This window comes from Ceratotherium simum, chromosome 29 (genome assembly GCF_057802395.1).
Source record: "Ceratotherium simum simum isolate JZ-2026a chromosome 29, ASM5780239v1, whole genome shotgun sequence".
NCBI lineage: Eukaryota > Metazoa > Chordata > Mammalia > Perissodactyla > Rhinocerotidae > Ceratotherium > Ceratotherium simum.
In genome coordinates this window covers 2,237,335-2,263,368 of record NC_141928.1, presented here as the reverse complement: position 1 = coordinate 2,263,368, position 26,034 = coordinate 2,237,335, and the positions used below count along the sequence as shown (strand labels likewise).

The 26,034-nt window shown below is 63.9% G+C and overlaps 1 protein-coding gene across 2 annotated transcripts in view; it reads left to right on the top strand.

Moving 5' to 3' along the window:
* Positions 1-26,034, top strand: part of NOTCH1 (notch receptor 1) — a 49,091-nt gene extending 23,057 nt beyond the window's left edge. Inside the window, exons 5-34 of one of the 2 annotated variants that reach the window (XM_014782316.2) lie at positions 1,192-1,314; positions 1,824-2,057; positions 2,497-2,652; positions 2,822-3,007; positions 3,381-3,494; positions 4,486-4,599; positions 4,891-5,124; positions 5,200-5,310; positions 6,006-6,198; positions 7,603-7,748; positions 8,022-8,135; positions 9,972-10,091; positions 10,479-10,631; positions 11,429-11,657; positions 12,286-12,487; positions 13,169-13,322; positions 13,471-13,655; positions 14,153-14,285; positions 14,568-14,825; positions 14,909-15,021; positions 15,755-16,326; positions 16,933-17,361; positions 17,962-18,110; positions 18,830-19,046; positions 20,066-20,153; positions 20,257-20,422; positions 21,001-21,296; positions 22,530-22,677; positions 22,764-22,861; positions 24,230-26,034. In XM_014782316.2, coding sequence (XP_014637802.1) covers positions 1,192-1,314; positions 1,824-2,057; positions 2,497-2,652; positions 2,822-3,007; positions 3,381-3,494; positions 4,486-4,599; positions 4,891-5,124; positions 5,200-5,310; positions 6,006-6,198; positions 7,603-7,748; positions 8,022-8,135; positions 9,972-10,091; positions 10,479-10,631; positions 11,429-11,657; positions 12,286-12,487; positions 13,169-13,322; positions 13,471-13,655; positions 14,153-14,285; positions 14,568-14,825; positions 14,909-15,021; positions 15,755-16,326; positions 16,933-17,361; positions 17,962-18,110; positions 18,830-19,046; positions 20,066-20,153; positions 20,257-20,422; positions 21,001-21,296; positions 22,530-22,677; positions 22,764-22,861; positions 24,230-25,744 — 6,950 coding nt within the window. In that variant the 3' untranslated portion in view covers positions 25,745-26,034. The remainder of the gene's footprint in view (positions 1-1,191; positions 1,315-1,823; positions 2,058-2,496; positions 2,653-2,821; positions 3,008-3,380; positions 3,495-4,485; positions 4,600-4,890; positions 5,125-5,199; positions 5,311-6,005; positions 6,199-7,602; positions 7,749-8,021; positions 8,136-9,971; positions 10,092-10,478; positions 10,632-11,428; positions 11,658-12,285; positions 12,488-13,168; positions 13,323-13,470; positions 13,656-14,152; positions 14,286-14,567; positions 14,826-14,908; positions 15,022-15,754; positions 16,327-16,932; positions 17,362-17,961; positions 18,111-18,829; positions 19,047-20,065; positions 20,154-20,256; positions 20,423-21,000; positions 21,297-22,529; positions 22,678-22,763; positions 22,862-24,229) is intronic. The other variant, XM_087418808.1, reaches the window with a different exon arrangement.

Below are 26,034 nucleotides of genomic sequence, written 5' to 3'. Positions count from 1 at the left end.
TTGCTAGGCCCAACTCTGGGCTCTGGGTTCACATGTTCTCTGGGTGGCCATGTGACCTCGAGCTTAGAACCTCATGTCCGGCCTCATGGGTCAAGAGGGCCCTGCCCTCGTGGGGCCCTGGTGAGGGCTGGGGGAAAGGGGGTGTGTGTGGGCCCCGCCAGAGGACGCCCCACGCATGGAGCTGCCATTGGCCCTGCCTGGGGCAGGTGGGGCGAGGACCTCCGGTGAGGGCGAGCCCGGCCCATGAGCCCCACCCCACATTACACCTTCCGAGGCGTAGGGGCAGTGGCACTCAGGACCCACCATCACATGAGTGGGGCCTGGAGCCCGGCTCTGATTTGGGGTGCTCCCCCCAAACAACTGTCTGATTTGCATTTTCATTCTTACTGGCTGCCTGCTTTTGCTCCAGGGTAGCTGCTGGGGTGGGGGGGCCTCTGAGGGAGGGGCCTGAACAGCTCCATTCTCCGAGGGCAGGAAAGAGGTTCAAAGGCACTCCGGGAGGGGCGTTAATTAGTAACCGGCTGCAGGTTTGGCCATTGCCTGACGCACCTTTCTGGGTTGATCATTGAACCAGCGGGAGTTGGGCGGATTAATGGTTAAGTGACTGGCCGAGGAGGTGATGTGGTGGAGGCTGGCCCCAGGCTGTGGGGAGGAGGTGGGCACCACACGTCTGGTCCTGGGAAGCTGGGGCTGTGTCTGCACTCCCCCCAGGACTGCCCACCTGGGTGCTGCCCCCTCCAGATCCCAGCTCGGAGGCCTCCCCAGCCCCAGCGCAGCACTGTAAGATGGGGTATTTGTGGCAGCCCACTGGGGTGTTATAGAGAGCCCCCAGCACAGTGCCTGGCCCGTGGGCAGCGCTCAGTTGCGGAGCCGCTGGGAACTCTGTTGCACGGGAGGGTTTTTAGAACAGAACCTCCAGAGGCCAGTGTTCCTGAGTCGCTGGTCTATTCAGCCGGCCTTGTACAAAATGACTCTTCAGAGAGGAGCGGGGTGGGCAGGGGACGGGACGTGGACCCCAGCGGCCCCAAGGTGGTGGGTATCAGAGGGCAGCTATGGAGGGCGGCTCTCCGTCCAGAGTGGGGTGTCGTGGGTCCAGCCGAAAAGAGGCTGGAGCGCAGCGGGGCGGGCAGGGGCCTCGGCACGTGCTGCCCGTGGGCGGGGCTGACTGCCTCCTGGCTCCTCCTGCCGCAGGCTTTACCGGCCAGAACTGCGAGGACAATATCGACGACTGTCCAGGAAACAGCTGCAAGAACGGGGGCGCCTGCGTGGACGGCGTGAACACCTACAACTGCCGCTGCCCACCAGAGTGGACAGGCACGGACCAGGGGCCACCACGCGCTTGCTACACCGCGTGCCGGGAGGGAGTGGGGGATGGCCCGAGAGCCTGATCTAGGCCTGAGGATGACGTGACCTGGGCAGCCTCTCTATTCGTGACCGGGGTCTGAAGCCCCCACCCCAGTGGTCAGCACAGACGTGGCATCAGCTGGTCTGTGTGGGCCGTTTGCAGCCTGGTGCCAGGCAGCTCTGTGCCAGAATCAGGTCCCCAGGTTTGAGCCGAGCTTGCTGGGCAGGACGCAGCCCCTGCCCTCAGGGGTTCACCTCTGGGGATGACAAGCATGTGTAGACCCCAATGCACCTAGGCCCACAATGAGAGCAGCGAGGCAGAAGCCCCCTCTGGTGCCGGGGGTGCAGAGGAAGGAGTGATTGGTTCAGTCTGGTGGTGGGTAGAGGAGTCCACCCAGGGAGGCTTCCTGGTGGAGGTGGACCCTGCACCTTGTGGGCGAGGGTCTCAGCCTATGGCTGAGGGGTCCTGGCCCCCACAGGTCAGTACTGCACCGAGGATGTGGACGAGTGCCAGCTCATGCCCAACGCCTGCCAGAACGGTGGGACCTGCCACAACAGCCACGGGGGCTACAACTGTGTGTGCGTCAACGGCTGGACGGGCGAGGACTGCAGCGAGAACATCGACGACTGCGCCAGCGCCTCCTGCTTTCACGGTGCCACCTGCCACGACCGGGTGGCCTCCTTCTACTGCGAGTGTCCCCACGGCCGCACAGGTGAGCGCCCGAGGCCCGGCCGCGGACGGGGGAGCCTGGGGGGATGCAGGTTATGGTGGGTCTCGCTGCCCTTGACTGAGGGCCCGGGGCTGGGTGGGACAGGTGTGTGGCACCTGCCTCCGTGGGCTCTCGTGGGCCAGGCCTGGCGTGCATGACCTCGCTCAGGCGCACAGACTGTGGCTCTTCAGGGCCTCCAAGGTTAACCCAAAAGGGGCCTTTCTGGCCTCAAGAGGCCAGGGCAGTGCCCACGGTCGGGCCTGCTGGTGACGAACCTCCCGGAACAGCCTGAGTGTTGTGGGATGCTTAACGGGGCCACTCAACGGCATCGCCGTGGAGGCCCCTCCCTGGGGAGTCTGGGGGTGTGGACCCCAGCTGTGGGCAGCTCACCATTCGCAGGCAGGGGTGGAGCAGTGCCCTGCTGACCACAGCTGCCCCCTAGGTCTGCTGTGCCACCTGAACGACGCCTGCATCAGCAACCCCTGCAATGAGGGCTCCAACTGCGACACCAACCCCGTCAACGGCAAGGCCATCTGTACCTGCCCCTCGGGCTACACGGGCCCAGCCTGCAGCCAGGACGTGGACGAGTGCTCGCTGGGTACGCACGGGGCGGGGTGCGCCGTCAGGAATGGCGGGGGCTGGGGGTCCATTAGGAAAAGCTCTGCCCTCAGAGGGTCCCTAGTCTGATGGGGGAGGCAGGCTCGCCTGGAGTGTTCTGGAGGCTGGGGTGCCCGAGCAGCCCTCACCTGTGCTGTGCCCCCGCCCAGGTGCCAACCCCTGTGAACACGCGGGCAAGTGCATCAACACTCTGGGCTCATTCGAGTGCCAGTGTCTGCAGGGCTACAGTGGCCCGCGCTGTGAGATCGATGTCAACGAATGCGTCTCGAACCCATGTCAGAACGATGCCACCTGTCTGGACCAGATCGGGGAGTTCCAGTGCATCTGCATGCCCGGTGCGCGCGGCCAGTCTCTTGCCGTCGGGCTGACGCTGCCCGACGTGGGGAGGGGAAGCTGAGTCGAGGCAGACAGCCCCTGGGATGGCCCCCAGCTGTATCTCTTCCTCTACGGCCTCCATGCCCAGCCAGGCCACAGCCTCCACGGGTATCTGGGGAAACTGAGGCCAGGCCCACAAGACACAGCCGAGAGCAGGGCCAGAGCTGGGTAGATGGTCGGCCCCGGGTACCAGGGGAGCTGCAGGAGAGCGGGTGGGGGGTCCGGGGCCTTTGCCTCTGCCGGCGGCTGGAGCTGGGTTTCGGGTCTGTGTCCTGAGCCCTTGGCTGTGGTGGGGGCCCTCCTTCGGCCCCCCTGACCGTCCCGCACCCCCAGGCTACGAGGGCGTGCACTGCGAGGTGAACACGGACGAGTGCGCCAGCAGCCCCTGCCTCCAGAACGGCCGCTGCCTGGACAAGATCAACGAGTTTGTGTGCGAGTGCCCCACGGGTGAGCCTGGCCCCACGTGTCCGCCAAGCCCCACGCCCCCTCTGGGAGTCCCCCGAGGGGCTGCTGCCAAGCCCCACGCCCCCTCCGGGAGAGTCCCCCGCGGGGCTGACGCCGAGCCCCATGCCCCCTCCGGGCGAGTCCCCCGAGGGGCTGCCGCCGAGCCCCCATGTCCCTTTCGGGAGAGTCCCTCTACAGGGTGGTGGACCCAGGCCTGGGCCTTGTCGTGTAGGAACCCCTCCCGCTCTCCCTGAGGGGTACCAGGAGGATCCCCAGGGCTGGGTTGGGGAGCAAGGGTGTCACCTCGGGAGCGGAGGGGTGTTTCCGGGCTTCCCTCTACGGGCAAGGCCAGGCCGGGCAGGGGTTCCTGGCCCCCACCTGGCGGGGTGTGCTTGCCCAGGGCCCGGCCACCCGCCTTTTTGCTGCTGGGGTTCCCCTGGAGAGAAGGAGCAGCAGTGTGCTCTCTGGGCCCCTGAGCAGCTTAGGCGGGAGGAGGCGCCAGCCTGGCTCTCTGAGGGCTCACGGCTGGAGGGGAGCCAGCTTGCCCTGTCTGCCTCGCTGGCCTGTGGTGGACACAATGGCCAGAGGGCTTGAGGAGCCTGAGGAGGCCCCAATCTATTGCAGGGGAGGGCTGGGGGGTGCCAAGCCTGGAGAGGCATTGCGGCTCAGAGCCTTGGGCCTCCCGAGATGGAAATCAGCTGTCCAGACACCGAGCAGGGGAACCCCATTCACAGCCAGCACAACTGTAGCCATAGCAACGGGAGTCAGTCTGGGGAGAAGACCCTTCTCTGAGGGTACTGGGAGGGGTTTGACCCAAAGGGCGGGAGCTGAAGGGGCAAGAAGAGAAATCGGGCAGGGAAGGTCTGTCGAGTCCTGGCCCAAGTGCGCTCTCGGGGAGCCCATCCAGGCATTCCCTGCCCCGGTCTGGCCGGGGCTCGGCCGTGGGGCCGCCATGCCTGTCACGTCTGACTGCCACCCCTCTCGCTGGCCGCAGGCTTCACCGGCCACCTGTGCCAGTATGACGTGGATGAATGTGCGAGCACACCCTGCAAGAATGGTGCCAAGTGTCTGGACGGGCCCAACACCTACACCTGCGTGTGCACAGAAGGTGGGGGGCTGGGGAGCTGCCCAACTGTCAGGCCAAGGGAAAGGAGGAAAAGTGGGCCTGTGAGGTCCAGGAGAGGCGCACAGGAGATCAGGGGTTGCTAGTCCAGGGACCAAGCGCACGGCTCAGCTCTGACCCTGGGCCGTAGAGGGGCATCCATAGATGAAAGGCACCCCCAGTGTTCCCTGGCAGGAGCACAGGTGACCCAGGTCTGGTTGGTGGTGTCTCGGGGCAAGGAAGGGCCACCTGCCCAGGGGGCGGCCACCCTGAGCTCCCCTGGCACCCACCCTGCAGGCTACACGGGGCCCCACTGTGAGGTGGACATCGACGAGTGCAGCCCCGACCCCTGCCACTACGGCTCCTGCAAGGACGGCGTGGCCACCTTCACCTGCCTGTGCCGGCCCGGCTACACGGGCCACCACTGCGAGACCAACATCAACGAGTGCCACAGCCAGCCCTGCCGCCACGGGGGCACCTGCCAGGACCGCGACAACGCCTACCTCTGCTTCTGCCTCAAGGGGACCACAGGTGCCTGTCCAGGGCTGGGCGGGAGGGTGTGGGCTCGGGGCTCGGGAGCTGACCACCGTGTGCCCCCACCCCCAGGACCCAACTGTGAGATCAACCTGGACGACTGCGCCAGCAACCCCTGCGACTCGGGCACGTGTCTGGACAAGATTGACGGCTACGAGTGTGCGTGCGAGCCAGGCTACACGGGTGAGTGGCCCCGAGGTCGGGAGCCAGCCAGGCTCTGTCCCTCCGAGCTCTTGTCACAGCCTTACCACAGGGTCCAAGGCTTTGCTCAGAAGTCAAGATCACTGACGGCCCAGGGCCCTGACGGACCACATCTCGGGAGCCCGAGGACCAGGTGGCCCCAGCTCTCAGGCTGCCAGCCTCGGCCGACTGCAGCAGAGACGATGGGAGGACTGGGGCTCCGGCCAATGCGGGGACGGGCATCCTCGGGCCTCCTGTCCCTGCTCAGAGCAGCCCAGCAGGCTGAGAGCGGGGCCAGGCCCTGGGCACATTTCTGCCACTGCTCTCACCCCTGAGCACGTCCCTGGCCTTTCTGGGCCTCAGGTTGTTTTCACTCAGAGGAGATACCACGGTCTCTGCCCCTGGGGCGGCCGGAAGGAGGACTCGTGTGAGTGCGCATCAGCGCCGGGCAGACAGAGCGCGGGCACAGGGCACGGATGGTGGAGCGCTCACGCGGCATGCTGTCGTGAAGCGCCTGCGCCCTGGTTTACTCCTCCGGAGGACCCGGGGAGAGGCGTTGATGCTCGTCCCAGTTCAAAGAGAAGCTGAGGCTCAGAGGGGCCGTAACCTGCTCGCTGAGACGCCTCCTCTTCTGTGGGGCCCTGGGCGTTTGGGGGGGCTCTGGGCGTGTGCGTCTGAGCGCCCGTCCCCACCCACAGGGAGCATGTGCAGCATCAACATCGATGAGTGCGCGGGGAACCCCTGTCACAACGGGGGCACCTGTGAGGACGGCGTCAACAGCTTCACCTGCCGCTGCCCCGAGGGCTACCACGACCCCACCTGCCTGTCCGAGGTCAACGAGTGTAACAGCGACCCCTGCATCCACGGGGCCTGCCGGGACAGCCTCAACGGGTACGGCACGCGGGGCGGGGGCGTGGGGGCATGTCCACCCCACCGTTCCGCATCCGTGGAAGCTCTGCCCCAGGAGGCGGCTTGCGTGGTGACGGGCGGGGGCCGGGCCAGGGAGGTGCCTGGGCAAAGCTCCAGACGAGCCAGAAGTGGGCCCGGGCGGGGTGGTTGTCTGTAGCCTTGGGCTGCGTGTCGTCGTGGGCACACCATCGGCTCAGGAGGCAGGTCTTAAGTGGCCCCTGGAGCACGTTTGTGCAGCCAGCGAGCGTGTCTGTGATATTGTGACATAATGGGAGATCAATATTTTGGTCTTTATCTTGGCTGTTGAAAGAGCTCCAATCTATAAAAGCAGGAGGAGCGTCTTTTATCCATCAGAGGCCCTTTCAGCCACACCTGAGTTTATGTTAACGAGGTGGCTGAGGTCTCCTGCGATGGGGCTGGGTGGGGGGACTGGCCTGTGATTAGATGGTTCTGCCTTTCAGGAGGGGAGTGGGCTGGAGGTTGAGCTAGTCACCGCCAGCCAGTGATTTAGTCAGCCTTGCCTACATGGTGAACTTCCGTGAAAGTGCTGACTGAACAAGCTGGAGCTTCCAGGCAGGACCGCAGAGGTGCTGGGAGGGTGGTGTGCTGCGAGGGCGGACGCTCCTGCGTCTCTCCCATCTGGCTGTGCCTGAGATTAACCTTTTGTAATAAACCACTAGTCCAGTAAGTAAGCTATTCCTGAGTTCTGTGAGCCATTCTAGCAAATTCTCGAACTTGTGGAGTGGTCTTTGGAATGCCCAGTCATAGCTGGTCAGTCAGAAGAGCCGGTGACAACTCAGGACTGCGATGGGCATCTGACGGGGGTCAGTCTGTGGGGCCAGACCCTTCACCTGTGGGGTCTGTGCTACCTCCGGGTAGTCAGTGCCGGAAGTGAATTGTAGGACAGCTAGTGGGGGTCCTGAGAGCTGGAGACGTGGTTGGTGTGGGAAGACTCCCACGGGTGGTCTCGGAAGTACTAGAATGTAGAGAAGAAACAGAAGCTTACCTTTCGATTCCGACACCCACTATGTGCCCAGCACTGCTCTGTCCAGATGGGGTCGTGGACGTGGGCAGGGACCCCATGTCTTTGTTTTGCACACAGAAGGTGAGCACTTTGTTCAAGGCCACACAGTGAGTGGGTGGTGGAGGGCCTTCTGACCACTGCTCTGGACTGGGTGCTGTCCCAAATCTAGTGTAACCAAACCCTAGCCACTGTCTTGGGCAAGGTGAGTGCTATTGCCCCCACTGTAAAGGACTCTGAGGGTCAGAGTGGACTGGTGCCTTCATATCATCGGACCATAGGATGGTGGCAAAGCCAGGAGTGCCCACAGCCCAGGCCTACACTTCTTGGGCCACACCTGAGCTGCAGTGTGGTCACCTCTACAGATACAAGTGTGACTGTGACCCTGGGTGGAGTGGGGCAAACTGTGACATCAACAACAACGAGTGTGAGTCGAACCCATGCGTCAACGGCGGCACCTGCAGAGACATGACCAGCGGCTACGTGTGCACGTGCCGGGAAGGCTTCAGTGGTGAGCAGGACGGGGGGACCTCTGCTGCACAGCGGCCCTCCTAGGGGGCAGTGCAGAGCCAGGATGCAGGTCCAGCCAGCGCCGCCCTCGGCGTCTCCCTCCCCTGAGAGACGCCTGCTGCCGCTGGTGCAGACCCCCTGGGTTTGGCTCCAGGCCTCACGGCTCAGTGCAGGGCTCTTCCTCTGCTTCAGGAGACGAGGAGGGGCCGGCGGTGGGGCCTTGCCGCGGCACCTGGGGTAATGGACATGCTGCTTGCTGTCCCTCTCTCTCCAGGCCCCAACTGCCAGACCAACATCAACGAGTGCGCGTCCAACCCATGTCTGAACCAGGGCACGTGTATCGACGACGTGGCCGGGTACAAGTGCAACTGCCTGCTGCCCTACACAGGTGGGGGCAGGGCCTCTGCAGGTCCTGGGCGGCCTTAGGGAGGAGGTGGCTGCGGGTGCCGTGGAAGCTGAGAGGTACGCAGTGGCTGCCTTGAAGCTGGCCTTGTCTGCGTTGCTCACCAGGCATTCCCGTGGGTTCTGCTCTGTGCTTGGAGCCTTAGGCCCAGCCGTGTTCAGGCTCACTCTGCGGGTGCCACTGCCACATGAGCACACGAACATACAGGCTGCTTGGGAGGAGGGTGTAGTATGAGTCTGTCCCAAACATCTTATGTGGCAGACCCACCTGGGAGGTGGGGAGGTGGGACCCTCGGCGGCACAGCCGGGAGCTGGGCCTGGGCTAGTGGCCTCCATGTTCTGTGTCCACGCTGCCATGGGCCCTCGGGGCCAGGCCACCCTCCCCATCCACTGGCTAGGCCTGAGGGATTCTTTTGACAGCAGGCCCTCTTTGTGTAGGGGAACAAGGAGCCCTCTGTTCGCACTGAGCAGGGGCGGGAGACGTTTTCCTGGGCGGCCCAGACCCTGCGATTGGTTCAGCCAAGGGGATCGTGGGAAATGGTCCCGTCCGTAGAAGAGATTTGCAAAGTGTCAAAAAATAAAAGTCTACAACCTGTAGGGCCACCGAGCCTCACTGGGAGTAGGCAGGGGGTGCTGCCCCTGGGGATGGTTATAGGCCTTGGAGGTCCCAAGAGGACCCTGCCTGGTCCGGCAGGCCTGGGTGGGGGCCCAGGCATGTGGTTTCCGTGACATCAGGCAGCCTGTGGCCAGAGCAGTGTTTTCTTTGACCAAAGCCTAGGGACCTGGGTTTTCTCTCCTGTGTCGGCGAGGAAACTCCCCCCTGGTGGCCGCCCAGGGGCCTCCACGCCCGGGGTGCAGCCGAATCCCTTTCGGACTCGTTGATATCGGAGGCTGGAGGGCCTGGCGGGGAGGAGCCGGCCTGTGCTGACCCGCTTCCCGTCTGCCCGCTTCCTGCTTCCCTTTGCACAATTGTCGGAAACTCTGGCGAATTTCCTGCCTGCCCAGGTCACCGTGGAAACCGATAGAAAGAAAGGCTCTGGAAAATGGCAGCAGCAGGCCCGGGAGATAACGGGAGGCAGGGAAGATAACACTTCCTCACTTCCTCAGGAATCAGCCCCCACGGGCCATAAACAGGAAAGCCATCCATCGCGCTTTCATGGGGAAAAAGTCGCCCGGGGTGCACTTGATCCTAGCCAGACTCCCCACCTCGTCCCAGAGCTCCTAACACTGTGACCAATGCTCCCCAATAAGTAGGATGTGCTTGGGGCTGAGGCTGGCACGTCCCCCCCACAGAATGGAGGGCTTGTCCCCTGCTGTCTCAGCCTTTGTTCAATGGCCTCCTGTGATGGGGCAGTGGCTGCCTGTGACACAGAGCCACAGAAGCTCCCTGGCTTCCGGCTCAGTGCAGGGCCCTTTGCCCCCGGGAGATGGACGAGCAGCAGGCGTGAGGACGGGAGCAGGCCCCAGGCCCCTGTGATGTGCTGGAGGGGCTGCCAGCCCTGGGCTGGTCCTTGCCCCTCCGGTGCTCCTGGTGGGTGAGGCCCAGCTGCGTCCTGTAGCCGAGGGGGGAGTCTGGCGGTTCAGGAGCCAGGCTTTTGTCTGGTTTGTCTTCAGCCCCCAGTTCGGGTCCTGACTCAGCCAGGAGCTCACCCAGGGTCCCAGTGCTGGGCCAGTTGCGCCCCCGCAGGCCCAGCCGAGTGTGCTCTGACAGTGGAATGACCAGCAGGGGGTGCCCACAGTGGCCTCTGTTGGGAGATGCTATGGGGGGGTCGACCCACTGGCCAGGCTCCCTGGTCTCACTGCCTGTTCCTCTGCCCTTCAGGGGCCACATGTGAGGTGGTGCTGGCCCCGTGTGCCCCCGGGCCCTGCAGAAATGGTGGTGAGTGCAAGGAGTCTGAAGACTATGAGAGCTTTTCCTGCGTCTGCCCCACGGGCTGGCAAGGTGAGGCCGGCCTGCTCCCTGCAGCCCTGGCTTGGGCCAAGTCCCAGGAGGGGCTGGGACAGGGAGGGTAGGAGGTCCAGGGAGTGGCTCCAAGGCATGAGGTAGTGAGCTCCCTGTCTTTGGAAATGAGCAAGTGGGCAGCAGAGCCACCTGCAGGGGGCCTCTAGAAGCAAGAATTGACCTCGCAGGGCGTTTCCCTCTCTGGATTTCTATACCCTGCTTCGCCCAAAATTGGGGGACATCAAGTCGGGAGCCCTTCCTTCCTGGGGTGTTCCCAGAGGACCAGCCTGGGGCTGAGAAGGCCCCTCTCTTGGGGGGGTAATGGGGCAGAGGCCTGGGCGGGGGGGGGGGGTGCTGAACTGACGGCCCCCTCCTCCTCCTCCCCAGGGCAGACTTGTGAGATCGACATCAATGAGTGCGTGAAGAGCCCGTGCCGCCACGGCGCCTCCTGCCAGAACACCAATGGCGGCTACCGCTGCCACTGCCAGGCCGGCTACACGGGCCGCAACTGCGAGGTGGACATTGATGACTGCCGGCCAAGTGAGTGCCCCGGCCAGCCAGGGCCTGGATGGGTGGGCAACAGGCCTGCCTTGTGGTGGCGAGGGCAGCTGTGTCCCCCTCTGAGATGCCTTCAGACCTGTTTGCCTGGGCGGACACAGGGCAGGGAGCTTGTTGGTGTCAGACGGGAGAGTGGAGGTGGCAGTGCCCGTTGGCAGGGTTGGCGCTGGCCGTGCCAGCCATTGCGCCCTGAGAGGCCAAGCCCTCGGCTCGGTCCTGGCCAGCAGGGAGCCCAGGTCAGATGCTGGAGGAAGTTCTGGGGAGGTGGCTGCTGCTCACAGAGCATCACTGTGGGCCTTGTGTGGACTGAGTGAGGTGGTTCCAGAAGGCTCCAGATCCAGGCTGCCTGGCTTCAAGCCCATCCCAGAATCTCCCGGCCGGATTCCAGTAGCTCTACCCGCCGCACAGCACCTGGTCTCGGGCCGCATGGTCCTTATTAGACCTTGTCGTGACCCAGTGAGGAGCAGCGCTCTCAGGCCCCTGCCCTTGGTCACAGAACACTGAGAACCAGAGAAGCAGAGTGTCTTCTCTGGCGTCACCCAGTGAGCAGGGAAGGCTGTGACACCCACCTCGCTCGGTCTGACTGTTAAACCTGCACGTTCTCTCCCTGCCCTGCAGCCTGGGGCCTGGGAACATGTGGGGGACCGTGCACCCCAAGCACGAGCGAAGGGCCGTGATGCAGCCTGGCAGTGCCGGGAGCCATCCCAACCTCAGTGCCCCTGGCAGTGGGGGTGGCGCCCGCCGCTCAGGCCTCCCCCCCGCCCCCCATTTCCTCCCAGACCCGTGCCACAACGGGGGCTCCTGCACAGACGGCATCAACACGGCCTTCTGCGACTGCCTGCCTGGCTTCCAGGGTGCCTTCTGCGAGGAGGACATCAACGAGTGTGCCAGCAACCCGTGCCGCAACGGCGCCAACTGCACCGACTGTGTGGACAGCTACACCTGCACCTGCCCCACGGGCTTCAGCGGGATCCACTGCGAGAACAACACACCCGACTGCACGGAGAGGTGTGGGGGCGCGGTGCGGGGAAGGAGACAGGCCGTGGGGCCATGCACAGTGTCTGGCAACCTGATGCACCGAGCAGGTGTCTGCCTGGTCGGCACTCGGTGCTGGCTGAGTCGAGTCAGACATTGTTCATTGTGTTGCAGTGTTGCTCCTAAAAGGGCCATTGTCCCTTGGCCATTGTGAGAACCAGGAACACTCGTAGTTTATTCTGAAGAACTGGTGTGCTTCTTTCTATCGGACAAGAACTTTGTAACGCATCTTGTTTTCTTTTCTCCTTGGCTGCCAGGAAGCTCAGCATTGAATGTCGTTCTCATCCTTGGTTCTCGTTTCTTCCTCGTTTTATCTTAAACACTATCTACCTGTGTGTGTTATAAAGCTCCTCTGAGCAAGAGGAGAAGGAAGGCGGAGGAAGGGTGTGTGAGTGGTGTGAGAGTCTGAGGCCCCTGGCCCTGTGTTGGAGCTTCTGGTGTTGGCCTCCCTGAGGTCAGCCAGGCTAGGCCTGGCCTGTTCTGGCCGTCAGGCCCCTTTGGCCACAGTCCAAGTCGAGGGGGAGCTGTCCGAGTGGGAGTGCCTGCTCGGGCAGGGCCCCGTGCACCCCTCACCCTCCTTCCTGCTGCCTGCCCACCCCAGCTCCTGCTTCAACGGCGGCACCTGCGTGGATGGCATCAACTCCTTCACCTGTCTGTGTCCTCCCGGCTTCACGGGCAGCTACTGCCAGCACGACGTCAACGAGTGTGACTCGCGGCCCTGCCTGCACGGTGGCACCTGCCAGGACAGCTACGGCACCTACAAGTGCACCTGCCCACAGGGCTACACCGGCCTCAACTGCCAGGTGAGTGAGCGGGCGGCAGGGGCCCGGCAGGGGTGGCCGAGGCGGGACACGGGCCTGCAGGATGTCACGACAGCCACCCTCCCAGGCCCGCTTGCGTCGGCTCAGCGTGAGGGGGGGCCAGGCTGAGGGTGGGGGCGGCCGTGGTCACGTGGCTCCTGGGTTCTGGATTGCCAGCCCCGTGCCCAGCCCTGGGCTGTGCTGCCACCTACGGAATCAGAGGGGGCGAACCGGGGCCGTCCAAGTCGGGTGGCAGAGGTTCACGGAGCGAGAGCAGGGACCGGGTGACTTGGGGGAACCCAGCCTCACTGATGATTTTATGCAAAACATGTAAAAGTATTAAGGATTTGTCTCTATTGAAGATTTTCACATAAAACATCCGTTACAAAAACTTCAACAAAGTTGTGTACTTCTGGAAAAAATCTTCCTTCGAGGAAAGGCAGCTGTTGGCCTGAATCTGGCAAGGGGGCAGAGAGAGACCCCTGCCCCAGCCCCAGCCCCAGCCCCAGGCTGCTCCTGAGCCAGGGGAGCCCATGGTCCTCAGTTTCCACTTCTGCAGGATGGGGTCCGCCCCACCTTGGGCTGGTTCTCTGGCAGACATGTCTGTGCTGCCGGGTGGGCGGGCCCCGGTCAGGAGCCAGCCGGGTGGGGAGTGCAAGCGAGGCCGACCCCTGCCATCCCCAGAGCCTTGTGCGCTGGTGCGACTCCTCGCCCTGCAAGAACGGCGGCAAGTGCTGGCAGACCAACACCCAGTACCGCTGTGAGTGCCACAGCGGCTGGACCGGCCTCTACTGCGACGTGCCCAGCGTTTCCTGCGAGGTGGCCGCACGGCTGCAAGGTAATCAGCTGTGTCCCAGCCTGGCCCGGCTTCCCCGCACCCACCGGGCATCAGCCACCTGAGGTCGGGAGGTTTGCTCTCTGGGCCTGAGGTGGTCCCCCAGGAGGGGAGCCCCGGCCTCACGCTCCCTCCACCGCGTACCCCGCAGACGTCAACGTCACCCACCTGTGCCGGAACGGAGGGCTTTGTAAGAACGAGGGCAACACACACCACTGCCACTGTCAGGCGGGCTACACGGGCAGCTACTGCGAGGACCAGGTGGACGAGTGCTCGCCCAGCCCCTGCCAGAATGGGGCCACCTGCACTGACTACCCTGGCGGCTACTCCTGCGAGGTGGGGACCCCGCCCGGGGTGGGTGGTGTGTGTCTGGTGTGAGTGTCATCGCGTGCCAGGCCTTGGGCTGGGGGCCAGCGTGGCAGGGAAGGCTAAACCCGACAGATGCATACACCTTTCAGTCCCATTGAGAGCAGGGGTACTCAGGGAAGACTGCCTGGAGAATGTGTCCTGTGGGGGAGGCTAGAAGAGGAAGGATACACTGAGAAGTGGGATAGGGTTTCCCTTCCCCCAGATTGCGTCTGGGCTCAGCTGACCCTGCCCTGAGACCCCCACCTCTATCCCACAGGAAAGGGTCTACAACCCCTCTGGGCAGTGAATCTCAGCTTACCAGGGCCCTTCCCAGGGTCAGCGGGGCAGGGGCTCCCTCTATGTGAGGAACCCAGAGCTTCACTAGGCAAGAGGGCAGCTCATGTGTCTGCACAGGGTGGGGGGGGCTGCATCCCCACTGCCCTCTGAGCCATAGCCCCCCTCCCCTTGCCTGTCTCCCTGCACAGTGCGTGGCCGGCTACCACGGGGTGAACTGCTCTGAGGAGATCAACGAGTGCCTGTCCCACCCATGCCAGAATGGGGGCACCTGCATCGACCTCACCAACACCTACAAGTGTTCCTGTCCCCGGGGCACGCAGGGTGAGGGCTGGAATCCCGGGGACAGTGGGCAGGTTGGATGCCCTGCGACCGGCAGCGGCATCCAGCACCCAGCCAGAACCTCCTCCTCGTGGGGTGACAGGGAGGGAGCCTGGCTGGGCCACTGGCACATGGCAGCATGTGGGGCATGGCCCCATCCCCAGCATCCTGTTTCCTGGGCCTCTGTTGGCCCCAGTCCTGCCCACTCGTGGGGGGAGTGCCCTCGGGAGGGGCCAGGCCCACATGCGGCCAGCATAGGCCCCTGATGTCACTGGTTCCCTGCAGGCGTGCACTGCGAGATCAACGTGGACGACTGCAGCCCCCCCGTGGACCCCGTGTCCCGGGGCCCCAAGTGCTTTAACAACGGCACCTGCGTGGACCAGGTGGGCGGCTACAGCTGCACCTGCCCGCCCGGCTTCGTGGGCGAGCGCTGCGAGGGCGACGTTAACGAGTGTCTCTCCAACCCCTGCGACGCCCGAGGCACCCAGAACTGTGTGCAGCGTGTCAACGACTTCCACTGCGAGTGCCGCGCCGGCCACACCGGTGGGTCCGCTGGCTGGGGCGGTGGGCAGGAGCAGGCAGGCACCGGGCAGGAGCGAGCTCCTCACGTGCACACTCATCCCCAGGGCGCCGCTGCGAGTCGGTCATCAATGGCTGCAAGGGGAAGCCCTGCAAGAACGGGGGCACCTGCGCCGTGGCCTCCAACACGGCCCGCGGCTTCATCTGCAGATGTCCAGCGGTGCGTGACCCAGAGGGCCAGCGGCCTCGCCCCCAGCCCTGGGCAGCCCGAGGGCCCCCTGGTCTGAGGGAGGCAGGAGAAGCTCACTGCCACCTCGCACTGCGGGCCTGGCCCCCACTCAGCGCACCCGGAGCACCAGGGGGCCCCGAGCCTGGGCCTGCAGCCTGGCAGAGGGCAAGGCCGGCTTGAGCCTCTGGGCTCCATCATCCTTGTTCTCCTTGACGTCACGTCTTTTGTCAATAAGCTTTATCTTTAGAGCAGTTTTAGGTTTACAGAAAAATTGTGCAGAAGGTAGCGAGTTCCCATGTACCCCCTCCCCCGCACAGCTCCTCCCCGCTGTGTTAGCATCTGGCCTCTGGGTGCTACATTGTCCGGGTTGAGGAGCCCTAGCTGGGACTGATACATTGTTACTGCTCTGACACACTGTTCTAAGTCAAGGCCGGTCGTATAGGTCAGGGTTGCTCCCGGTGCTGTGCAATCTTTGGATTGTCCCACGTCCACCATTGCAGTATCGTGCAGAGTTTCTCAGGCCCTAAAAATGCCCCGTGCTCCGCCTGTACGTCCTTCCTCCGTCCCTCCCAACCCCTGGTCCCCTGAGCTTTCCGTGTTGTGAGAATACTTCTTTAGAGGGTCATGCTGCCCAGGGAAAGGCTGCTGACCCGTCTCCCGGTGGGTGGTGCCGGCCCCCGAGGTGCCCAGGGAGCCAGCCCCACTGACCGCCCTCTCCCGGCAGGGCTTCGAGGGTGCCACGTGTGAGAATGACGCGCAGGCCTGCGGCAGCCTGCGCTGCCTCAACGGGGGCACCTGCATCTCGGGCCCGCGCAGCCCCACCTGCCTGTGCCTGGGCCCCTTCACCGGCCCCGAGTGCCAGTTCCCGGCCAGCAGCCCCTGCGTGGGCGGCAACCCCTGCTACAACCAGGGCAGCTGCGAGCCCACGCCCGAGAGCCCTTTTTACCGTTGCCTGTGCCCCGCCAAGTTCAACGGGCTCCTGTGTCACATCCTGGACTACAGCTTCGGGGGTGGCGTGGGCCTCGACATCCCCCCGCCGCAGATCGAGGAGGCCTGCGAGCTGCCCGAGTGCCGCGAGGAGGCCGGCAACAAGGTCTGCAGCCTCCGGTGCAACAACCACGCGTGCGGCTGGGACGGCGGCGACTGCTCCCTCAACTTCAACGACCCCTGGCAGAACTGCACGCAGTCGTTGCAGTGCTGGAAGTACTTCAGCAACGGCCACTGCGACAGCCAGTGCAACTCGGCCGGCTGCCTCTTTGACGGCTTCGACTGCCAGCGCGCGGAAGGCCAGTGCAAGTAAGGCCAGGGGACAGCCGCTCCTCGCCACGGTGCCCGGAGTTCACAGCGTAGGGAGAGCCGTCCTCTGTCCTGCAGTACAGGGGGAGAGCTGTCCCCTCCCCTGTGGTCCAGGGGGAGAGCTCTCCCCTCTCCTGCGGTACAAGGAGAGAGCTGTCCCCTCATGGCACAGGGAGAGTCATTCCCTCTCCTGCGGTCCAGGGAGAGAGCTATCCCCTCATGGCGCAGGGAGAGAGCTGTCCCCTCTCCTGCGGTCCAGGGAGAGAGCTGTCCCTCCGTGGAGCAGGGAGAGAGCCGTCCTCTCTCCTGCAGTCCAGGGAGAGAGTGTCCCCCCATGGAGCAGGGAGAGAGCTGTCCCCTCCTGGAGCAGGGAGAGCCGTCCCCTCTCCTGCGGTCCAGGGAGAGAGCTGTCCCCCCGTGGAGCAGGGAGAGCAGGCGGAGGAAGGACCCTGAGCTCAAATGCAGAGCAGCGTGGGCCCTGATGCTGGCCCAGGTCCCCGTGTGGACAGGGCGGGCATGTTTCCCTGGGTGTGGCCTGGGGAGGGCGGAGGGATGGAGGTGGCACGGGGCCCCTGGAGGGAGCCTGAGCGTGCCCTGCACCTTCAGCCCATTGTACGACCAGTACTGCAAGGACCACTTCAGCGACGGGCACTGCGACCAGGGCTGCAACAGCGCTGAGTGTGAGTGGGACGGTCTGGACTGCGCGGAGCACATGCCCGAGCGCCTGGCGGCTGGCACGCTAGTGGTGGTGGTGCTGCTGCCGCCCGAACAGCTGCGCAACAGCTCGTTCCACTTCCTGCGGGAGCTCAGTCGCCTGCTGCACACCAACGTGGTCTTCAAGCGCGACGCCAACGGCCAGCAGATGATCTTCCCCTACTACGGCCGCGAGGAGGAGCTGCGCAAGCACCCCATCCGACGCTCTGTGGATGGCTGGGCTGCGCCCGGCGCACTGCTTGGCCAGGTGAAGACCTCGCTGCTCCCGGGCGGCGGGGGCGGGCGCCAGCGCAGGGAGCTGGACCCCATGGACATCCGCGGGTGAGTGAGCTCCGAGCACCTTTCCTGGGACAGGCCCTCCCTGAGCCTCAGGGCTCCCCGCCCCGGGGTAGGTGGTGCTCTCCCCACTTGATGATAAAAGAGACCGAGGTTCTGAGAAGACCCGGGACTTCCTAGGGCCTGCCACAGGTGAAGGGCAAAGGCAGCATTCCCGCCCAGGGCTCTTGACCCCACAGCCCACAGTCTGGGGCCTGGGGTCAGCTCCCAGAAGAGGGTCAGGCTCCTGAGGTCTCTGTCCTTCTGAGCTGAGGAATAGGGGTGCTTATGGCACATAAGAGAACCACAGAGAGTAGTAGGGCCAAAGTGGGAGAGCACTTTGAGGGGTGTCTGTGACGAGCACTTGCCGTGTGCCCGGCTGATTCTGTGCTTGACTCGATGGGCTGCCGGGGGTCCCTCCACCTCCGGGGTGCTTCCTGTGCAGACCCGGCTCCCTGCTGCCCCCTCGGGTTCTGGAAGCACACTCTCCACACCTGTCGGGGTGATGCCGTCAGGGGCCAGAGCTGGTCTCGGGAGGCAGCCCACTGGGCAGGTGCAGGGAGGCAGCCTGTGGTCCGAGCCTCCTGACCTGGGCACATCCCCCAGGTCCATCGTCTACCTAGAGATTGACAACCGGCAGTGTGTCCAGTCATCCTCGCAGTGCTTCCAGAGCGCCACAGATGTGGCCGCGTTCCTGGGCGCACTCGCCTCGCTGGGCAGCCTCAACATCCCCTACAAGATCGAGGCCGTGCAGAGTGAGTGGCTGCCCTCCTCCCCCAGCTGACCCCAAGGGTTGGCTTGCTTCTGTTTGGGGGGAGGCTGCTGGGAGAAGTTAGGTCCCCCAGGCCCCAAAACTCTCTGGCTTTTTGTGCCTTTTGCCACCAATGGGTGTACATTGTGCCATCCAGAGTCTGCAAAGTGCTTTTCTGGAATTTTCTGTTTGGCATGCCCTCCGTACCCTTAGTGACAGTTGTGGGTGTGGCTGGCCCCGGGGACCAGCACATCTCCAGAAAGGGGGAGCCTTTTTCTCTCCCCACCCATTTCTCCTGATTTTTCTTTGTTGGGTATTATTTCGAAATCATTACAGCTTTTTTAAAAAGAGAGCGAGGAAGAGAGTGAAGAATTGATCGGTGTCATGTGAAGTGTTGAAGTTTGTGTCTCGAAAATCCCCCTAAATCCTTTGTCTTAACAGCTCAATGCGAGCGCAGCGATTTGAAGTTGCTAATCCCCCTCCCTTAGAGAAGAAGAAAGTAAAAGCCGTCTCCAGATAGTCGGCTGGTGCAGGAGAGAATTTAGCGATAGTTTGCAATTCTGATTAATCGCGTAGAAAATGACCTTATTTTGGGGGGTGGGATGGAGGAGGACGGGTGAGGAGGTGCCCGGCCGCCGAGCCAGCCTGCTGCCCCCCGGCCGCTGGCCCGCCATAGCCGCCGCCTGATGTCCGGGCGCCCGCCCGCGGCCCCTGTGCCCGCAGGTGAGAGCGTGGAGCCGCCCCCGCCCCCGCCGCTGCACTTCATGTACGTGGCCGTGGCCGCCTTTGTCCTGCTCTTCTTCGTGGGCTGCGGGGTACTGCTGTCCCGCAAGCGACGGCGGCAGCATGGGCAGCTCTGGTTCCCCGAGGGCTTCAAGGTGTCGGAGGCCAGCAAGAAGAAGCGGCGGGAGCCCCTGGGCGAGGACTCCGTGGGCCTCAAGTTAGTGGACGCCACTGCAGCTTCTGGGGGTGCGGGAGTGTGGGGCCTGCCACTCCAGAACCACGGGCCCCACCCCACATGCCGAGTGTGGTCTGGGGGGATTGGGGGTGCGGGGCCTGCTGCTCCAGACCCACGGTCCCCACCCTGCATGCCGTGTGTGGTCTGGGGGGATTGGGGGTGCGGGGCCTGCCACTCCAGAACCACAGGCCCCACCCCACATGCCGAGTGTGGTCTGGGGGGATTGGGGGTGCGGGGCCTGCTGCTCCAGACCCACAGTCCCCACCCCGCATGCCGAGTGTGGTCTGGGGGGATTGGGGGTGCGGGGCCTGCTGCTCCAGACCCACGATCCCCACCCTGCATGCCGTGTGTGGTCTGGGGGGATTGGGGTTGTGGGCTCTGCCCCTCCAGACCCACGGTCCCCACCCTGCATGCCGAGTGTGGTCTGGGGGGATTGGGGGTGCAGGGCCTGCTCCTCCAAACCCACGGGCCCCACCCCGCATGCCGAGTGTGGTCTGGGGGATTGGGGGTGCGGGGTCTGCCCCTCCAGACCCACGGGCCCCACCCTGCATGCTGAGTGTGGTCTGGGGGGATTGGGGGTGCGGGGCCTGCCCCTCCAGACCCACGGTCCCCACCCTGCATGCCGAGTGTGGTCTGGGGGGATTGGGGGTGCGGGGCCTGCCCCTCCAGACCCACGGTCCCCACCCTGCATGCCGAGTGTGGTCTGGGGGGATTGGGGGTGCGGGGCCTGCCCCTCCAGACCCACGGTCCCCACCCTGCATGCCGAGTGTGGTCTGGGGGGATTGGGGGTGCGGGGCCTGCTCCTCCAGACCCACGGTCCCCACCCTGCATGCCGAGTGTGGTCTGGGGGGATTGGGGGTGCGGGGCCTGCTCCTCAGACACACGGGCTCCACCCCGTATGCTGAGTGTGGTCTGAGGCACCGGCGGCCGCTTAAGCCATGGCCTGGGGGGTTTCCTGGGGAGTCCCGCTCAGTCTCACTTCCCCAACCCCTTGCCCCCAGGCCCCTGAAGAACGCCTCGGACGGTGCCCTCATGGACGACAACCAGAACGAGTGGGGTGATGAGGACCTGGAGACCAAGAAGTTCCGGGTGAGTCGGGAGGCTCCGGGGCTTCCCTGGTGTCCCGTACCCCGCCTCCCGACCTCCCCCATCTCCGGCCCAACGTGACTCTCCACTCAACCCCCTTGCTTAGTTTGAGGAGCCGGTGGTTCTTCCCGACCTGGACGACCAGACAGACCACCGGCAGTGGACCCAGCAGCACCTGGACGCCGCTGATCTGCGCGTGTCCGCCATGGCCCCCACGCCACCCCAGGGCGAGGCTGATGCCGACTGCATGGATGTCAACGTTCGCGGGCCAGGTAGGTGCTCCGCTGGCCACCCACACCACGGCCAGGGGAACTTTTGTCCAGCAGCCAGCATAGCTTCTGACCACATAGCCCGCCTACTGCTCTCCCCTGAGCCCCCAGGGTCGGTTTCTGGAAGCTTAGTGTGGGTCACAGGGTGCTCTCAGTCCTTATAGCAGAGGGAGTCCCAGGAGTCTTTCTGCCTTTTAGCTAGCCCCCTCCTCAGGTGTCTCTCCAGGCTCACTCTGCCCCGTAAGTTAATTTCTTCTGACACGTGTCTTTGGAGGCATCCAACATGTTGATTTCCCAACTGCATGTTTGTTATGTTGTTTTTGTCTTGTGGGGGTTGTCAGTGAAGATGGGACAGGTCAGGAAGAAGAGCCACGGGGGTCTCCATTGCCTACTGGCCGGTTGGCAACTGGACTTGGCTCTGTCCCTTGGGAAGCTCAGGTTGGTTTCGGTGGCCCAATGTGCATGGTCCCCGCAGGCACGACCACCCGCCAACTCAGGACCATTGTCAGGCTCCCCAGAGCCACTGCTGGGGGCCGGCCTTCCTGACTAAGTCCCCGCCCCCATCTCTGCCCTCACTGCAGATGGCTTCACGCCCCTCATGATCGCCTCCTGCAGCGGAGGGGGCCTGGAGACCGGCAACAGCGAAGAGGAGGAGGATGCACCGGCCGTCATCTCGGACTTCATCTACCAGGGCGCCAGTCTGCACAACCAGACCGACCGCACCGGAGAGACTGCCCTGCACCTGGCCGCCCGCTACTCACGCTCCGACGCGGCCAAGCGCCTGCTGGAGGCCAGCGCCGATGCCAACATTCAGGACAACATGGGGCGCACCCCGCTGCACGCGGCCGTGTCTGCCGATGCGCAGGGCGTCTTCCAGGTGGGCAGCTGCTGCTGTGCACACACCCTCCTGCCCACCCCAAGCTGCCTTCCTTCCTCTTGGTCTGGGCTGGTGACAGCTCACGTGGGCCCCGAGTGCTGGTCCCAAACATAGCCTAAGCACAGACAGCTGGTGTCTTCATCCTCAGCCTTTGCACTGTGAACGGGGCACGAGGGTGTCAAACCCTGTCCGTTGTCCTTGCAGGAGGCGGTCCAGCAGGGGCCAGGGACCTGCAGGGGGAGCCAGGCTGGAGGCGGTCCAGCAGGGGCCGGGGACCTGCAGGGGGAGCCAGGGCCTCCTCACCGCCTACCCGAGACAGGCTCCCGGTCCTGCTGCAGCCGCCCCTCACAGCCTCACGCCTCCTTCCGAGCCTTGGCCGGAGGCATAGCCTGTGGCGGTGAGAAGAAGGGTTTAGAGGCTGCTCGCAGCCTGCAGACCTGGGGTTTTGGCCCTCCCGGGGAGCCTGGGGCAGGGGTGGATTGAGGGATTTGGATGCCTGGGTCTCCAGGGAGTGGCGCTGGCTGAGGCTCCTTTTGCAAGCCGCCAGCCAGTCCCCTGCTGCACGTCCCCAGGCTTGGGTCAGCCCTGCCTTGCACGGACGGGCAGGTGTGGTGGGGCACAAATGGGGGGAGTCATCACAGAGCTTTTAAGGTGATAATTTTTAACACGTTGTCCTTGTACGGAATTAAGAAGTTGTGGTTAGCTGAAAAAGGACGGTGTAAATGAGCCCCCGGAGGAGGCCCAGCCGCGTTTGCGGCGGCGGCCTTTCTGGCAGAGAGAGACGTAAATTCCCCCCGGAGTGCTGTGCGGGAAGGAGGCCAACCCTGCACGCTGCTGGGTGCCCAGCTTTTTTCACCCACCGGCAGACGGTGACCATCCTTCCCTGTGACACAGGGTGGGGCAGCATCTGAAGGGCTGCCCGCACTTCTCCCACACGGCTGGACGGACACAGTGTGCTCAGCAGTTCTGAATGTAGCTCTGCTTCCTGTGGCCAGGCAGGGTCTTGACTCCTCTGTGTCCTGGGGTGGTGGGGGCAGCCGGGCCCGTGGTGAGGATTAGATGAGGCCACACATGGTCGCCAAGGGGTTGGTCTGTGGGCAGTGCAGACTGCACTCTGCTCCGTGACTGTCCAGCCTTGCTGGAACCACTCAGACCCCTCGAGAGGCTCCATCCGTGTCAGACATTGGTTCCAGGCTCACGTTTGCCAAGCCTGAGGCCTTCTCTGTCGCCTAGATCCTGATCCGGAACCGAGCCACAGACCTGGACGCCCGTATGCATGACGGCACCACGCCGCTGATCCTGGCTGCCCGCCTGGCCGTGGAGGGCATGCTGGAAGACCTCATTAACTCGCATGCCGACGTCAACGCCGTGGACGACCTGGGTAAGTTGGGGTGCGGCCTGGCCCTTGGTGGTCAGGCTCTCTGCCCACTGATCTGCCCCAACCCTCCCTCTGCTTCCCCGACGCAGGCAAGTCCGCCCTGCACTGGGCCGCCGCAGTGAACAACGTGGAGGCTGCCATCGTGCTCCTGAAGAATGGGGCCAACAAGGACATGCAGAACAACAAGGTGGGCTGGGGGCAGGCGCGGGACTGGGGCGTCACTTCACCCAGTGCCACTGCTTTCTGACCTGGGACCCTCAAGCCGGTGACTTAACTCCTGGGCCTCAGCATCCTGACCTATGAGGTCCCGGTGAGAACTCCTGGGCACGTAGACGCAGACCCTCAGCTCGGCGCCTGTGCGCCATAGCTCCTTCCTGCATTCAACCACTGTTCACTGATCACCTTCCAAGCCCAGGGCTGCCACCGCGGCAGGGCATGCGTCCCAGCACAGCGGATGGTGCGGCTGCAGCTGTCGTATCTGTGTCACGTATCTGTGACCTGGACCTCCCCTCTGTCCTCGGCTGTCACCAAGCAGGGCAGGGTGACCCAGATGGTGCAGACTGACCCAGAACGCTGGTGGGTTGGGGGGCTTGGTGCATTGTGAGGCCCCCAGATGTAAATGTGAACAGCCACCTTCTTGCATGTGGACCCGCCCCCTCACCTCGCTCACCATTGCCACGGTCTGTCCCCTGAGGCTAAGGAAGCTCTTTTTCCCTCCCCAACCCCAATCTGACCCCATGGCTCCTGAACCTGTCCCTGGGTTCCCCTGGGCACTTGGCACAGAAGTGCAGGTGCCCCACCTGGCCTGTCCACACTCCACTGACCCCCAGTTGCTTTTTAAGCCAGGTCTCCCGCCCTCCTAGGTGAGGGGGCAGCAGGTGTTGGGCCCCAGGGGGCATGGTTGGACCCAGGCTCCTGAGTCCCCGGTGGGGCCAAGTCGTGACCCCACCTTGGTTGGGGAGACTGCCCTTTGGAGATGCAGGGACTGGCCAAAGGGCCTCGGGGCTGTGGCCAGTGCCTTGCGTGTGCCAGGCAGGCACCATCTAAGCCTTATCCCCCACACAGCAGCCTTGCGGGGACATGTGGCATGTCCACTGTACAGACGAGAAAACTCAGGCCCAGGGAAGGAGCTAAGATGTCAGGGTCACTTGGGACCATCTGGATGGCGACCTCCCACCCCAGTGCCCATGGCTACGCTTGAGGGATCCCCAGACCCCTGAAGTTGCTGCAGTGTTTGTGTCTGTGCAGTGTTGGAGGGAAGGAAGAGACGCCACAGTTGGTTAGATTTCTGGTGGGGGTCTGTGACTCTCATAAAGGTAAAGCCCTACTGAGTTAGGATATAGGGTCCCACAGACCCCCTCTGAGAGGGTCTCAGAAAATGTATTTAAAGTGTTTTTTAAAAAACAAGACGACTTAATCGGGCCAGGTAAGGGTAGGGCGCCGGGAGAGGTCGAGATGAGCTTCCACCCCGGAGGTGGGGGTGGGAGTCAAGCCGTTGGTCCCTCTGGTGACAGGACGTTGGTGAGGGTGACCCCTCCTCTCCCCATTCCTCCAGGAGGAGACACCTTTGTTCCTGGCCGCCCGGGAGGGCAGCTACGAGACCGCCAAGGTGCTGCTGGACCACTTTGCCAACCGGGACATCACCGACCACATGGACCGCCTGCCACGCGACATCGCGCAGGAGCGCATGCACCACGACATCGTGCGGCTGCTGGATGAATACAGCCTGGTGCGCAGCCCGCAGCTGCACGGTGCCACCCTGGGAGGCACGCCCACCCTGTCACCCCCACTCTGCTCACCCAACGGCTACCTGGGCAACCTCAAGCCAACCGTGCAGGGCAAGAAGGCCCGCAAGCCCAGCACCAAGGGCCTGGCCTGCGGCGGCAAGGAGGCGAAGGACCTCAAAGCACGGAGGAAGAAGTCCCAGGATGGCAAGGGCTGCCTGCTGGATGGCTCGAGTGTGCTCTCGCCCGTGGACTCCCTCGAGTCGCCTCACGGCTACCTGTCGGACGTGGCCTCCCCACCCCTGATGCCCTCCCCATTCCAGCAGTCTCCATCTATGCCCCTCAACCACCTGCCCGGCATGCCTGACACCCACCTGGGTGTCAGCCACCTGAGCGTGGCGGCCAAGCCCGACATGGCAGCGCTGGGCGGGGGTGGCCGGCTGGCCTTTGAAGCAGGTGCCCCGCGCCTCTCCCACCTGCCCGTGGCCTCCAGTACCAGCACGGTCCTGGGTACCGGCGGCAGCAGTGGGGTTATGAATTTCACCGTGGGTGGGGCCACGGGCTTGAATGGCCAGTGTGAGTGGCTGTCCCGGCTGCAGAACGGCCTAGTGCCCAACCAGTACAACCCGCTGCGAGGGAGCGTGGCGCCAAGCACCCTGAGCACGCAGGCCCCCGCCCTGCCACATAGCATGATGGGCCCACTGCACGGTGGCCTCCCCGCCACTGCCCTGTCCCAGATGGTGAGCTACCAGGCCCTGCCCACCACACGGCTGACCACCCAACCTCACCTGGTGCAGACCCAGCAGCTACAGCAGGTGCAGCAGCAGCAGCAAAACTTACAGATGCAGCAGCAACAGCAAAATTTACAGATGCAGCAGCAGAGCATGCAGCCGCAGCAAAACCTGCAGCCGCAGCCGCCCCAGCCGCACCTCAGCGTGAGCTCGGCTGCCAACAGCCACATGGGCCGGAGCTTCCTGGGTGGAGAGCCGAGCCAGGCGGACGTGCAGCCGCTGGGCCCCAGCAGCCTGGCAGTGCACACCATCCTGCAGCAGGACAGCCAGGTCCTGCCCACGTCACTGCCGTCCTCGCTGGCCCCGCCCATGACCACCGCCCAGTTCCTGACGCCGCCCTCCCAGCACAGTTACTCCTCCTCGCCCGTGGACAACACCCCCAGCCACCAGCTGCAGGTGCCCGAGCACCCCTTCCTCACCCCGTCCCCCGAGTCTCCCGACCAGTGGTCCAGCTCGTCGCCACATTCCAACATCTCCGATTGGTCCGAGGGCATCTCCAGCCCGCCCACCAGCATGCAGTCCCAGATCGCCCACATTCCGGAGGCCTTCAAGTAAACAGCCGGCGCCCCCGCGGGACCCCGAGCTTCCTTTCCCAAGCCTCGCTGGGGTGTTTGCGTGCGCTCCGCAGACGTCGGGACCCACCAAAGGAGGGTTTTTTTTTAAGAAACGTGTTTTTATACAAAATAAGAGAACATGGATTTTAATTTTTTTTTTTTTTTAGTATTTATTTATGTACTTTTATTTTACATGGAAACACTGCCTTTTTATTTATATGTACTGTTTTCTATGGCACCAGGTAGCGAGTTTTATCTGTTCCAAGAAAATAAAGTAGTTCTCAGTTTTGA